Source organism: Cebus imitator, unplaced genomic scaffold (genome assembly GCF_001604975.1).
Source record: "Cebus imitator isolate Cc_AM_T3 unplaced genomic scaffold, Cebus_imitator-1.0 Scaffold111, whole genome shotgun sequence".
Taxonomy (NCBI): Eukaryota; Metazoa; Chordata; class Mammalia; order Primates; family Cebidae; genus Cebus; species Cebus imitator.
The window spans coordinates 551,274-563,396 of NW_016107426.1; the positions used below are offsets into that span (position 1 = coordinate 551,274).

Below are 12,123 nucleotides of genomic sequence, written 5' to 3' on the forward strand. Positions count from 1 at the left end.
GCGTGCCTGTAATCCCAGCTACTCAGGAGGCTGAGGCAGGAGAATTGCCTGAACCCAGGAGGCGGAGGTTGCGGTGAGCCGAGATCGCGCCATTGCACTCCAGCCTGGGCAACATGAGTGAAACTCCGTCTAAAAAAAAAAAGAAAACTAGAACAGGCTACTAAAAAGCTGTCAGAAACCAACCTGTGCCTTCTCCGTACCTCTTGCCTCTGCTTTTCTCTGCGTGTCTGCCTCATTCTCTCCCATTAGTCTCACAGAATATGGTCACTCATGGGTTTGGGGTTGACATATTTCAGGTTCAGGCAGCCAGAGAGAATGAATCTCTCTTTCCTTTGGGGAGACATAATCTCTAACTTAGCCAGACAACATTTTCTGGACATTTACCTATTGTTATGGGAGCAGAATCATGTGGCAGAAATGTGGTCACTGAAAATCCCATCCCGTGCTAGGTTGAGGAGATGCCCAGAAGTAACCATTAATACTAAGGTGTGTGTGTGTTTTTTCTTTTGTTCTTTCTTAACTTGTGGGAGAGTGGGGAAGGAGTAATTTATATATTAATTGGAGAAAATTTAGAGAATGGAAGAAGCAAAAAATATTACCCGTATTTTCACCTTGAAGAGGTAACATTGTAAACCTTTCGCGTTTCTCTTCTTGTTGTTGAGACAGGGTCTACCTCTGTTACCCAGGCTAGAGTGCAGTGGCGCCATCATGGCTCATTGCAGCTTAGACCTCCCTGGCTCCAGCATTTTTCCACCCCCGCCTCCTGAGTAACCGGGTCTATAGGCACACACCACCATGCCTGACTAATTTTTGTATTTTTTATAGAGACAGGACCTCACTCTGTTGCTCAGGCTGGTCTCAAACCCCTTGGCTCAAGCGATCCTCCTCCTGTTTTAGCCTACCAAAGTATATTCTCTCTTTTTTTCTATGTGAATTTATTATTTTATTTACGGGGTTGTAATCTATATAGACTCTTTTTACTGATTACTATGTAGTAAATATATTTCCATGACATGAAGTCTACTACAATATTCTGTAACCCACCCACTCCAACATTTGTTTTTAAGTTTTTACCATTAAGTAAGATGAGCATCTTTGTGGCTACATATTTCAGCATGTCTATGATTAGTTTCTGATGATACAGTCTTACATAATTGCTAATTTGAAAAGTTGGCATTTGAGTCTTTTGGTCAGTACACTCATTTTCTTACAGAAGCAGTCCCACCCACTACAGCTTCAGGTGGAAGCCTTACCACACAAATTGATACCTGTGTCCTCACCAAGGTTAAAAGCTCTAAGGCTTGTGGCTGGTACAAGCATCTAATGGGGTCGCTTATATTGGAAAATTCACCATGATCTGGTGATTCCTCTAGGCTCAGGAACTTTTTCTTTTTATTCGATAAGACTAGATCAGACTATTAGAGGCAGATTTAACATTAAGTATGACAGACCCGTTAACTCATCTCCTAGTCTATATATATCTGTTTGCAGTAAGAAATGGAATTAACAAGCAGGCTATATATTTTAAGTCAATCTTCCCAGTGATATTCTCTTACTATGGACAAGTCACTACATGGGAAGCCAAAGTTTTCAAAGGTCATTTGGCAAGCATGGAATTCAAACAGAGTTTACTGAAGTCCCTCAGCTAGTATAGCTTGAGGAAGTCTCACCCACCATGAAAATACTCCTGTCAAAAAACCAATAATATTCAAGGTAGCCTAGCTTGGATTGTCTCTCCCTTAGATAAGAACTTGAATGGGCACAGCAAATGTTTGCCTCTATGGTTATCGTCTACTCTTTGATTGACTTCTTCATTTATTTATTGCTTCTACAACTGACCAATCCCTTCTTTTGATATATAGTTTCTTCTTTAGCTAAATTAATACATTGTGTTTGGTAACTGGCATGTCTTACAGACTAGAGAACCATTCTGTCTCTTGAAGGCTTAAAGTCTCATATGTCTATCTTAGTTCATTATTTTGGTTTGATGGTTTCATTTTCAGGTATTTCTGGGTTTTAGAATGGTGAACAGACTGTATCACTAATATCTCTCCCTTCTCCTTTCCAATTTCTTACTACATGAAACACTTCCTTTCCTTTTGTATATGTTTTAAAATATATATCAGATGTTCTCATTAGCCACGATCACTTTTCAACCCTTTTTTTCTTTTTGTGGCTGTCCACATGTCTAGCATATTTGGCATTAACTATAAGTAGATCTGTTATTTCAGCCAGCAATTCCTTGATTTCACCTTTTGAGATTTTTAAACTAAATCCACTAATTATTACATTTTAAAATTTGGTTTAGAAAATCCTGTGGATTTTTTTTTTAGATGGAGTCTTGCTCTGTCACCCAGGTTGGACTGCAGTGGCACAATCTCAGTTCACTGCAACCTCCACCTCCTGGGTTCAAGCAATTCTCCTGCCTCAGCCTCCCAAGTAGCTGTGATTAGAGGCACCCACCACCATGCCGGGCTAATTTTTGTATTCTTAGTAGAGACAAGGGTTCACCAGGTTGGCCAGGCTGGTGTCGAACTCTTGACCTCATGATCTGCCCACCTCGGCCTCCAAAGTGCTGGGATTACAGGCATGAGCCACTGTGCCCAGCCCTATCCTGTGGATTTATAATTATTTTATCTTTAACATGAATAAAAGACTATGAACTTTTAATTTGGTATTTTCTCTAATGATAATAGAAGATGATTTTTTAAAAAATGTATTACCATTGTAAAAAGGATAATTTGGTCCTCACACTTTAATAGAAGCAAATGGTGAGAATTAATACTAAAGTAACAAATAATTATTATTGCATCATAGCAGAAAATCAGTTTTCCTAAAGAATTAATGAAGCTGGGCACGGTGACTCATGCCTGTAATCTTCGTGCTTTGTGAGGCCAAGGCAGGAGAATGGCTTGAGTGCATCAGTTTGAGACCAGCCTCGGCAACATTGTGAGACCCTGTCTCTACAAAAAAAAAAAAAAAATTAATTCACTGGATTAAATGTAATTCACTGGATGTGGTGGCATGCGCCTGTAGTCCCAACTACTTGGGAGGCTGAGGTGAGAGAATCTCTTCAGCCAGGAGTTGGAGTTGCAGTGAGCCATGATCTTACCACTGCACTCCAGCCTTGGCAACAGAGTAAGACCCTGTCTCTATTAAAAAAAAAAAGGAATTAATGAAGTAGAGGGACATGACATTCACTCTGGAAGTAGATTACATGGGTATCCAGCATTTTGTTTATGCTGCACTAGCATCTTCCTGCCATTTTGTTTTACTTGCCGTTATCAGCTGGAGTAACATATTTCCTTTAAGGCCATCAGCTCTCTACCTGAGATAAGTATTTCTCCAAGCTCAAGAAATAGTGCTTTTATCTAATGAGAATATCAGATATATCTAATTAAGCTAAAAGCCATTTGGTTGCAAATAGGATATTTAATACAGGCAAAACTGCTAGCTTGCTAATTCTTTTAGATAAATTCACGTTCTAGTAGACATTGAAGTTACCCTTTATTTATTGGGACTAAATGTCTTAGCAATTAGCTTTTTGTGCTGTTTTCCTTTTCTGTTTCAAAGTACAAAAACAGATAATCTATGTCTGTTGGGCTAAGAAGCCTTGAAAAAGGCAAGCACGTTCAAGCAAAGGGAAAGTATAAAACACGTAAAGTGCAATAAGGATAGGATAAAACAGAATCCTACGATATATAATCATTACTCTGGATTTTATGTTAGGACAGTTAGAAGTGATTCAACTTCAGTGACTAGCAATGTTTGTTTTGATTGATCAAAAAGTAAGACTTTGAGGATTACCACATTTTTTGAGGATTTGTCTTAGATTTTAAGTGTGTCTTAAGAAATGATACTTCTGTGGAAAAAATGATAAGTCAGTAGTTATACTACTAAAGTATCTGGGGCTGTGGTCTCTTTATTTTTAATATTTTTATTTTGGAATTACTTGGAAAATAGTCAATATTACTGATAACATTTAGGTCCTTCTGTTAATGTTTTACTAATTACTAGGTAAAAGTTACATAATTTCCTGGATTCCTAAAAGTAGTTTTTATTGCATGTATGGAGAAAATTCTTTTCTCCCAAATGTATTTCTGTTTTTATAATGAAAAAAGTATGCCTGGTATAGAATAGGTACACAATTCAGTTAGTTGACATAGCCCTGAGTAAATGTAGCTAAAATAGCTCTGTTAAAAGAGACATGGCCAGTATTGCTTGTTTTTTCCTACTGTAATTGCGTAACAGCACACAGACTAAAACTACAAATCACTGTTCTGATGTGGGTTTTTTTTCCCTCTATATTTAAGTAAGAGAAGAAGGATCATTGGCATTTTTCTTTGTGAGACTTGACTTGTAGCAACCATAAGCTGTAACTATAAAATATTTAGATTGTGTTTGTGAAAAATATAAAAGCTAAAGAATTTTAAAATTCCTAAACTATCAATTGAACATTGTAAACAAACAAAAAAATTGTGGATAAGCTTTTGGTTATTCCTGTCTCTTATTTTAAATTTGAACTACAAAATCAGAGAAGCCAGTGATTAACCTAAACATTAGAATTCCTTTAGTGGTGTTAAAAGCTGTTTTGCATTCTAAAAATAGCTCAGGCTCATTATTGGTTTGGAAATGATAGAAATGGGGGAGCCACACAATTCAGAGACAACTATCTTTAACATTTTGGTGTATTCTTTCTGGACACATTTTTTAGACAGTATTGAACATACCTAATGTACGATTTTTCATCTTGCTTTTCTCCATTAACATTCTTTGTTATAAACTCTGTTAGTCTTTTTAGTGACTGTCCAACATTTGAGTTGGATTACCTTAATTTACTTGACTTGGTATTTTAAAAATTAATTTCTGAACAAGTACATATACCTATTTATTTAAAGGATACTTGGATTATACTATGAATTAGTTTTTTTAGAACTAGCAAGCAGATGAAAAAGCATCAATTTTCCTACATTTAGAAAAAATACATTATTTTACCTTGTATGGTTATGCATATCTGAATCACTGTAAAACTGCATTTGAAAGTCATCCGTAATATTACCAGGGCTCTGATTGGATTAGATCAGAGAGGACTGCTTTTCAATTTTCAGGTCAAAACCAATAGAAAAAAATACCAATAGAAATTTTCTGTAAAATAATGATATCACTAGATCCACTGTAAATGTTCTCAAAGTAAGTAATTTCCAGCCTGTACTGTTTGGCACATGCATAGAGAAGAAACTTCCCTGTTTGTAATATTATACGGTTTGATTTTAGAGTTTTAAGAAGAAATCTTGAGTGTATTTTAATGTAATATTATTTCCGTACTCTAATAATTATTATTTTAGGTCCACTGGCTATTCTGAGGTAATAGTTGTCGTTGGAGGATGTGAGCGAGTTGGAGGATTTAATCTTCCATACACTGAGTGCTATGATCCTGTAACAGGAGAATGGAAGTCGTTGGCTAAGCTTCCAGAATTTACCAAATCAGAGTATGCAGTCTGTGCTCTAAGAAATGACATTCTTGTTTCAGGTAATTATTACAGTAGCTACTTCTAATTTGGACACAGCTTTGTTATTTTAAACAATGACAGTGTCTTAAAATAGTGGAATGTGAATACTTGCACTTTAGGGAGATTAGTTTATAACAAATGAAAGCAAGAATGACTTTTTGCTCTTAAAAACAGGTACAAGGCTGGGCACGGTGGCTCATGCCTGTAATCCCCGCACTTTGGGAGGCCGAGGCGGGCTGATCACCAGGTCAGGAGATGGAGACCATCCTGGCCAACATGGTGAAACCCCAGGTCTACTAAAAAATACAAAAATTAGCCGGGTATGGTGAGGGGTGCTTATAGTCCCAGCTACTTGGGAGGCTGAGGCAAGAGAATCGCTTGAACCCAGGAGATGGAGGTTGCAGTGAGCCGAGATTGGGCCACTGCACTCCAGCCTGGCAACAGAGTGAGACCCTGTCTCAAAAAATAAAAAAGAAAAAAAGAAAAAAAAGCAGGTAGAAGATGACATAAAATGATTTACAAAACATCCACCAGAAAATGCTTTTAATTATGTCACATTTTAAATGCTCTGAATGGATGTAGAATATGCTATAATTTTTTAAACTTTACCTCTTTACTTTGCAAAGTCAGAAGTACTCATAGAATTAAGCATCTCTAATTCACCCATGTTTTCTGAAATTCTGCCCAAAGTTTATGAAATAAGATTTGCTTTAAAATTCCTAACTTGAACTTCTTTATGATATGTCATATGTTACCTTTAAAATTAGGCAGACAATAAAATGACAGACTTATACAAAGTATAACTATAGTATCTATGGTGGGTAGTCTATTAATTGGTAAAATAATTTTATCAGCTTTGCAGATTATTATATATATTATACACACTGATAAATATAACAATACATATTTTATTTATAATAATATGCTTTTTGAAAAATGGGTGATTAAAAAAAATACTTTTAGAATAATACCATTATTTGGGTGCTTCTGATGTCTTACTCTTAAATTAACAATCTTTTATGTTACTCTTACTCTTAAATTAACAATCTTTTATAATAAAATTCACATCCTGTATTTTATTATTTTGGATCTATAATTATCACTTACCAAGATAACAATTGGCAAAGTTTAAATTTACTCTGTAGAATTATTTCTATTAAACTTCAAGAGGTTTTTGTTTTACTTGTTGAGCTGAATTCTCAAATTCTTGAATTAGATGAATGCCATGTTATCTTTACCTATGCCTTGGTGGCATAGATCTCTTGGTGACAGCTATATCGTGATAAGTTATTGTGTGTGCATTGTTTTGCATTTAAAGGTGGAAGAATCAACAGCCGTGATGTCTGGATTTATAACTCACAGTTAAATATTTGGATCAGAGTTGCCTCTCTCAATAAAGGCAGATGGCGTCACAAAATGGCCGTCCTCCTTGGTAAAGTAAGAGAAACCACTTTTTATTACTATTGCTGGTACATTTCCAAAGTAAATATCACAGCTGAATTTTTTATTTTACTCTCCCTCTGGGTATTTTGGATTCAAATTATATTTCCTTCCATTTCTGACCTCAGTAGATAAACCAAAGACATAAACAAAATGACACTGTACTTTTGAATGGATATTTTGTTCTCCTAATTTGAAATTCATGGCAGTGTAGCACATTTGTCTTCTCATGCACCATTGGAGTCCAAATTCTAAGAAGCATTGGAAAATAAAGGAGTTACATCAGATATAGGCAGGCCAACTTCTAAGCCAAGCAGTTTGTTTTCTTTTTACTAACTTTGCCAGTCAGGCAGAAATATATTTGTCCAAAGTGATGTTACTTTCTTTTTTTTATTTTAAATAAGTAGATGAACTAACATTTTTAAAGAAAACTATTCTTGACTGCAGCTATTTATTCTTATAAACAATTCATTATTTGGGTTCTGAACCATTTACTTTCCTTAGGAACCTGAGAATCAAACTTTTTTTTTTTTCTTTTTGAAACAGGGTCTCTCACTCTGTCACCCAGACTGGAATGCAGTGGCATCATCTCAGTTCACTGCAACCTCTCCCTCCTGGGTTCAAGCTGTTCTCCTGCCTCAGCCACTTGAGTAGCTGGGATTACAGGTGCGCACCACCATGCCCATATTTTTGTATTTTTAGTAGAGATGGGGTTTCACCATGTTGGCCAGGCTGGCCTCCAACTCTTGAGCTCAAGTGATCCTCCCCCTCAGCCTCCCAGAGTGCTGGGATTATAGGCATGAGCCACCACACCTAGCAGTTTCCAAACTTTAAAAGCAACTACAGGTGGAGTTTCCAAAATGCTTGGGACCAAAAGTGTTTCTGATTTTGGTGTTTTTTTTTTTTTTTTTTTTTTAAGGTTCTCATTCTGTTGCCCTGGCTAGAATATAGTGACGCCATCACTACTCACTGCAGCCTTGACCTCCTGGACCCAAACTATCCCCCTACATCAGCCTCCCAAGTACCCATGGCCACAGGTGCACACTACCACGCCTGGCTAATTTAGTATTTTTTGTAGAGTTGGGATTTCTCCATATTGCCCAGGCTGGTCTTGAACTCCTGGGCTCAAGTGGTCTGCCTGCCTCAGCCTCCCAAAGTGCTGGGATTACAGGCATGAGCCACTGCAAAACGAGCCAAATATTTTGGATTTTTTTTTCATATTTTGGAGTATTTTCATTGTATTAGTTGAGCATCCAAAATCAAAAAATCTGAAATTTGAATCGTTCCAGTGAGCACTTCCTTTGAGCATTGATGTCATCACTCAAAGTTTCAGATTTGGAGCATTTTGGATTTCAGATTTTAAGATTTGGAAAGTTCAACCTGTATACTATCTTTTAAAAAGTCATATAAAAATTTATTACATAACAGATGAAAATACAGCCGTTATACCAAAGATTATCTTGGAGTCTTTAGTTTCCCCTACCCCTGTCTCCATCTGCTTCTCCAAAACCACCTCAAATTAATGAACAAGTAAAAGCAGCATACTCGCTTTCGCACATGTCTTTGATCTCCTAGCACTCCCTTCTAAAAAGATTGTTGGGCTGGGTGCGGTAGCTCACGCCTGTAATCCCAACACTTTGGGATGCTCAGGTGGGCGGATCATGAGGTTAGGAGATTGAGACCATCCTGGCCAATACGGTGAAACCTGTCTCCACTTAAAACACAAAAAATTAGCCGGGCATGATGGCAGCTACTCGGGAGTCTGAGGCAGGAGAATCACTTGAACTTGGGAGGCAGAGGTGGCACTGAGTGGAGATTGCGCCACTGCACTGCAGCCTGGGCAACAGAGCAAGACTTTATCTCAAAAATTAAGTAAATAAATAAAATAAAAATTAAAAAAAAGATTGCTGTCTCATAGGCCCTCCTATGGAGACAGTTAAATACCACCAATATAAAAAACAAAGCTTTAGTTGAAAAGGAAATGGTGACCAGGACCCCTTTTGATCAGCCTCTTATTAGTCCTCCTTCCTCTCTTTCCCCACAGGGGTTTCTTCAAACCTCTCTACTACAGAACAGGGGTCTCCAACCCCCCGGGGCTGCAGATAGGTACCAGTCAGTGTTCTGTTAGGAGCCTAATTGCACTGAGCGAGTTTTACTGCCTCAACTCCACCTTCTGTCAGATCAGTGTGCAATAGATTCTCATAGGAGCATGAACTGCATGTACGAGGGATTTCTAGGTTGCGGCTTCTTATGAGAATCTAATGCCTGATGATCTGAGGTGGAACAGTTTCATCCCCAAATCATGCCACCTCCACCAGCCCCCAACCCAGACCTGTGGAAAAATTGTCTTCCATGAAACTGGTCCCTGGTGCCAGAAAGGTTGGGAACTGCAGCATAGAATACTAGAGCTTCTCAAAACAGAGTTTATATTTTTTATTTTTTGAGATAGGGTCTTGCTGTGTTACTGAGGCTGTAGTGCAGCAGCAAAATCATGGCTCACTGCAGCCTCAACGTCCTGGGCTCAAGTGATCATTCCACCTTAGCCTCCCTAGTAGCTAGGAATACAGGCACACACCATCACACCCAGCTAATTTTTATATTTTTTGTGGAGATAATGTTTTGTCTTGTTGCCTGGGCTGGTCTCAGACTCCTGGGTTCAAGCAGTCCTCCTGCCTTAGCCTCCCAAAGTACTGGGATCACAGGCATGAGCCACCATGCCCAGCTCAAAACACAGCTTAAAAGCTGTTAATTCCTAAGGTCCTGGATCTAATGTGCTGCTGCTGTCTACAAGGCCAATGAAATAATGAGGACCTTGAGACAGATTTACTGGAAATAAAATATTAATAGACTCTTTTCTAAAACCATTTGGTTTATCAGTACCTACTATATTATGTATAGTATTTGTAGCTGTGCGTCGAGAAGGACACAGCATTACTGGAAAACAGGGGCTAAAATAATCCAGGGGTTGGAAGGAGATGCTGTCTGACTTAAAAATTTATAATTATGGCCAGGCACAGTGGCTCACGCCTATAATCCCAGCACTTTAGGAGGCCAAGGAGGGTGGATCACAAAGTCAGGAGATGGAGACCATCCTGGCTAATATGGTGAAATCCCATCTCTACTACAAATACAAAAAATTAGCCAGGCGTGGTGGCACACATTTCATGGAAACCATTTTGCTAAAATTGCAATATAGGTTTAATTCAAGCTTATAAAACGTACTTAAATTTATAAATACTCTGTTCAAGGAAACCTGGGATGGTTTAGAATATAGAATCTTAGGGGAGCACTCCCTAAGGCAACTTAGAAGTGCATCATGGGCTGCAATCCTCAAGAAAAAATAAAAGCTTACTCTTAGAGTAGGCCGGGCACAGTGGCTCATGCCTGTAATCCCAGCACTTTGGGAGGCCAAATTGGGCAGATCACGAGGTCAAGAGTTCGAGACCAGCCTGACCAACATGGTGAAACCCCGTCTCTACTAAAAATGAAAAAAGAAAAAAATTAGCTGGGCGTGGTGGTGCACACCTGTATTCCCAACTGCACGGGAGGTTGAAGTGGGGGAATTGCTTGAACCAGGGAGGTGGAGGTTGCAGTGAGCCAAGATCACACCACTACACTCCAGCCTGGGTGACAGAGTGAGACTCCGTTTAAAAAAAAAAAAAAAAAAAAAAAAAAAAAAAAAAAAACCTGGAAAAAAGAACAAGACTGCATAAAAAAAAAAAAAAAAAAAAAAAAATCTTAGAGTAGGAAGGGATGATGGAATGACAGAGAATATTTAATGTAACTGGATCATCTTATAAATAATCCCAGAGATCAAGTCATTTCCCAAGATCACACAAAAATGATAAAGCAGAGGCAAAAGCTCAGACTTTTCTTAATCCAGAGGCCTTTATTGTATTGTAATTTACACATGTAGGAGTATGTATTAAAGTTTAATCCTGAAAATTATGCCATGTGATGACACTATTGTTGTCTACATCTTAAAATTGAGGAAATATAGCCAGGCATGGTGGCGGGTGTCTGTAATCCCAGCTACTTGGGAGGCTGAGGCAGGACAATTGCTTGAACCTGGGAGGTAAAGGTTGCAGTGAGCCAAGATCGCACCATTGCACTCCAGCCTAGGCTACAAGAGCGAAACTCTGTCTTAAAAAATATATATATATGTAAAATTGAGGAAGAAATTTGAGTCTCCGGAAAGATAGAGAAATTGCCCTTCCATTGGACGGCAGAGCTGGCTCTCAAAGCCCAGGCCCTTAATTGCTACTTCATGCCATAGGTTCCATACTCCTTAGAGCTGTGCGGTCTTTTGTAAGTTACTTAAACTGTCTGAGCCACATAGTGCTGGGGACACAAACTCACCAACAGATTATTTTAACATAACGTGAGAAATGCATGATGGAAGTGGCACTGAATACTGTGGAAATTTGGGGGTGCACAGAAAGATAAATTGTGGACAAATTTGAATGACAAGGTATGAAGTTTGGCCTTGGCCCTTAGACATTAATTGTTGAAATGTTAAGAGGAATTGATAACATGTTTTAGAAAGAATAATCCGTGGTTTAGAGAGAGCAAGAGTGGAGGCCAGGAGGTTATTTGAGAGGTATGAAATGTTGTGAACCCAGAAGTGGGTGATGGCTGTGGCAAATATGAAGGAAGGGGTGGATGTGACAGATGCTGTGTCAGAAGACTCAGTGGGACTTACTATAGTTAATTAGCTATGGAGGGAAGAGTTGATGATGACAGTCCATTAAGAGAAATGTGAGCCGGGCATGATGGCTCACACCTGTTATCCCAGCACTGGGAGGATGAGGCAGGTGGATGGCTTGAGGCCAAGAGTTGAGACCAGCCTGGGCAACAGACAACAGAGGGAGACTCTGTCTCTATGAAAAATAAAAATAAAGTAGTAGGGTGTGGTGATGCACACCTGTTGTTTCAGCTACTTGGGAGGCTGAGGCGAGGTCTCGGCTGGGAGGTCGAAGCTGCAGTGAGCTATTATCATGCCATCGCACTCCAGCCTGGGCAACAGAATGGTACCCAGTTTCCAAAAAAAGAAGAATGCTGAGCGCAGTGGCTCACGCCTGTAATCCCAGCACTTTGGGAGGCTGAGGCAGGTGGATCATGAGGTCAGGAGTTCGAGACCAGCCTGGCCAAGATGGTGAAACCCCATCTCTAC

The 12,123-nt window shown here is 38.8% G+C and overlaps 1 protein-coding gene across 4 annotated transcripts in view; it reads left to right on the top strand.

The window, feature by feature from the left end:
* The window catches only part of KLHL24 (kelch like family member 24), a 50,989-nt gene that overhangs the window by 21,591 nt on the left and 17,275 nt on the right, over nt 1-12,123 (top strand). For all 4 annotated transcript variants that reach the window (XM_017538301.2, XM_037741927.1, XM_017538300.2 and 1 more), the window contains 2 exons: nt 5,346-5,530; nt 6,829-6,947. In XM_017538301.2, coding sequence (XP_017393790.1) covers nt 5,346-5,530; nt 6,829-6,947 — 304 coding nt within the window. The remainder of the gene's footprint in view (nt 1-5,345; nt 5,531-6,828; nt 6,948-12,123) is intronic.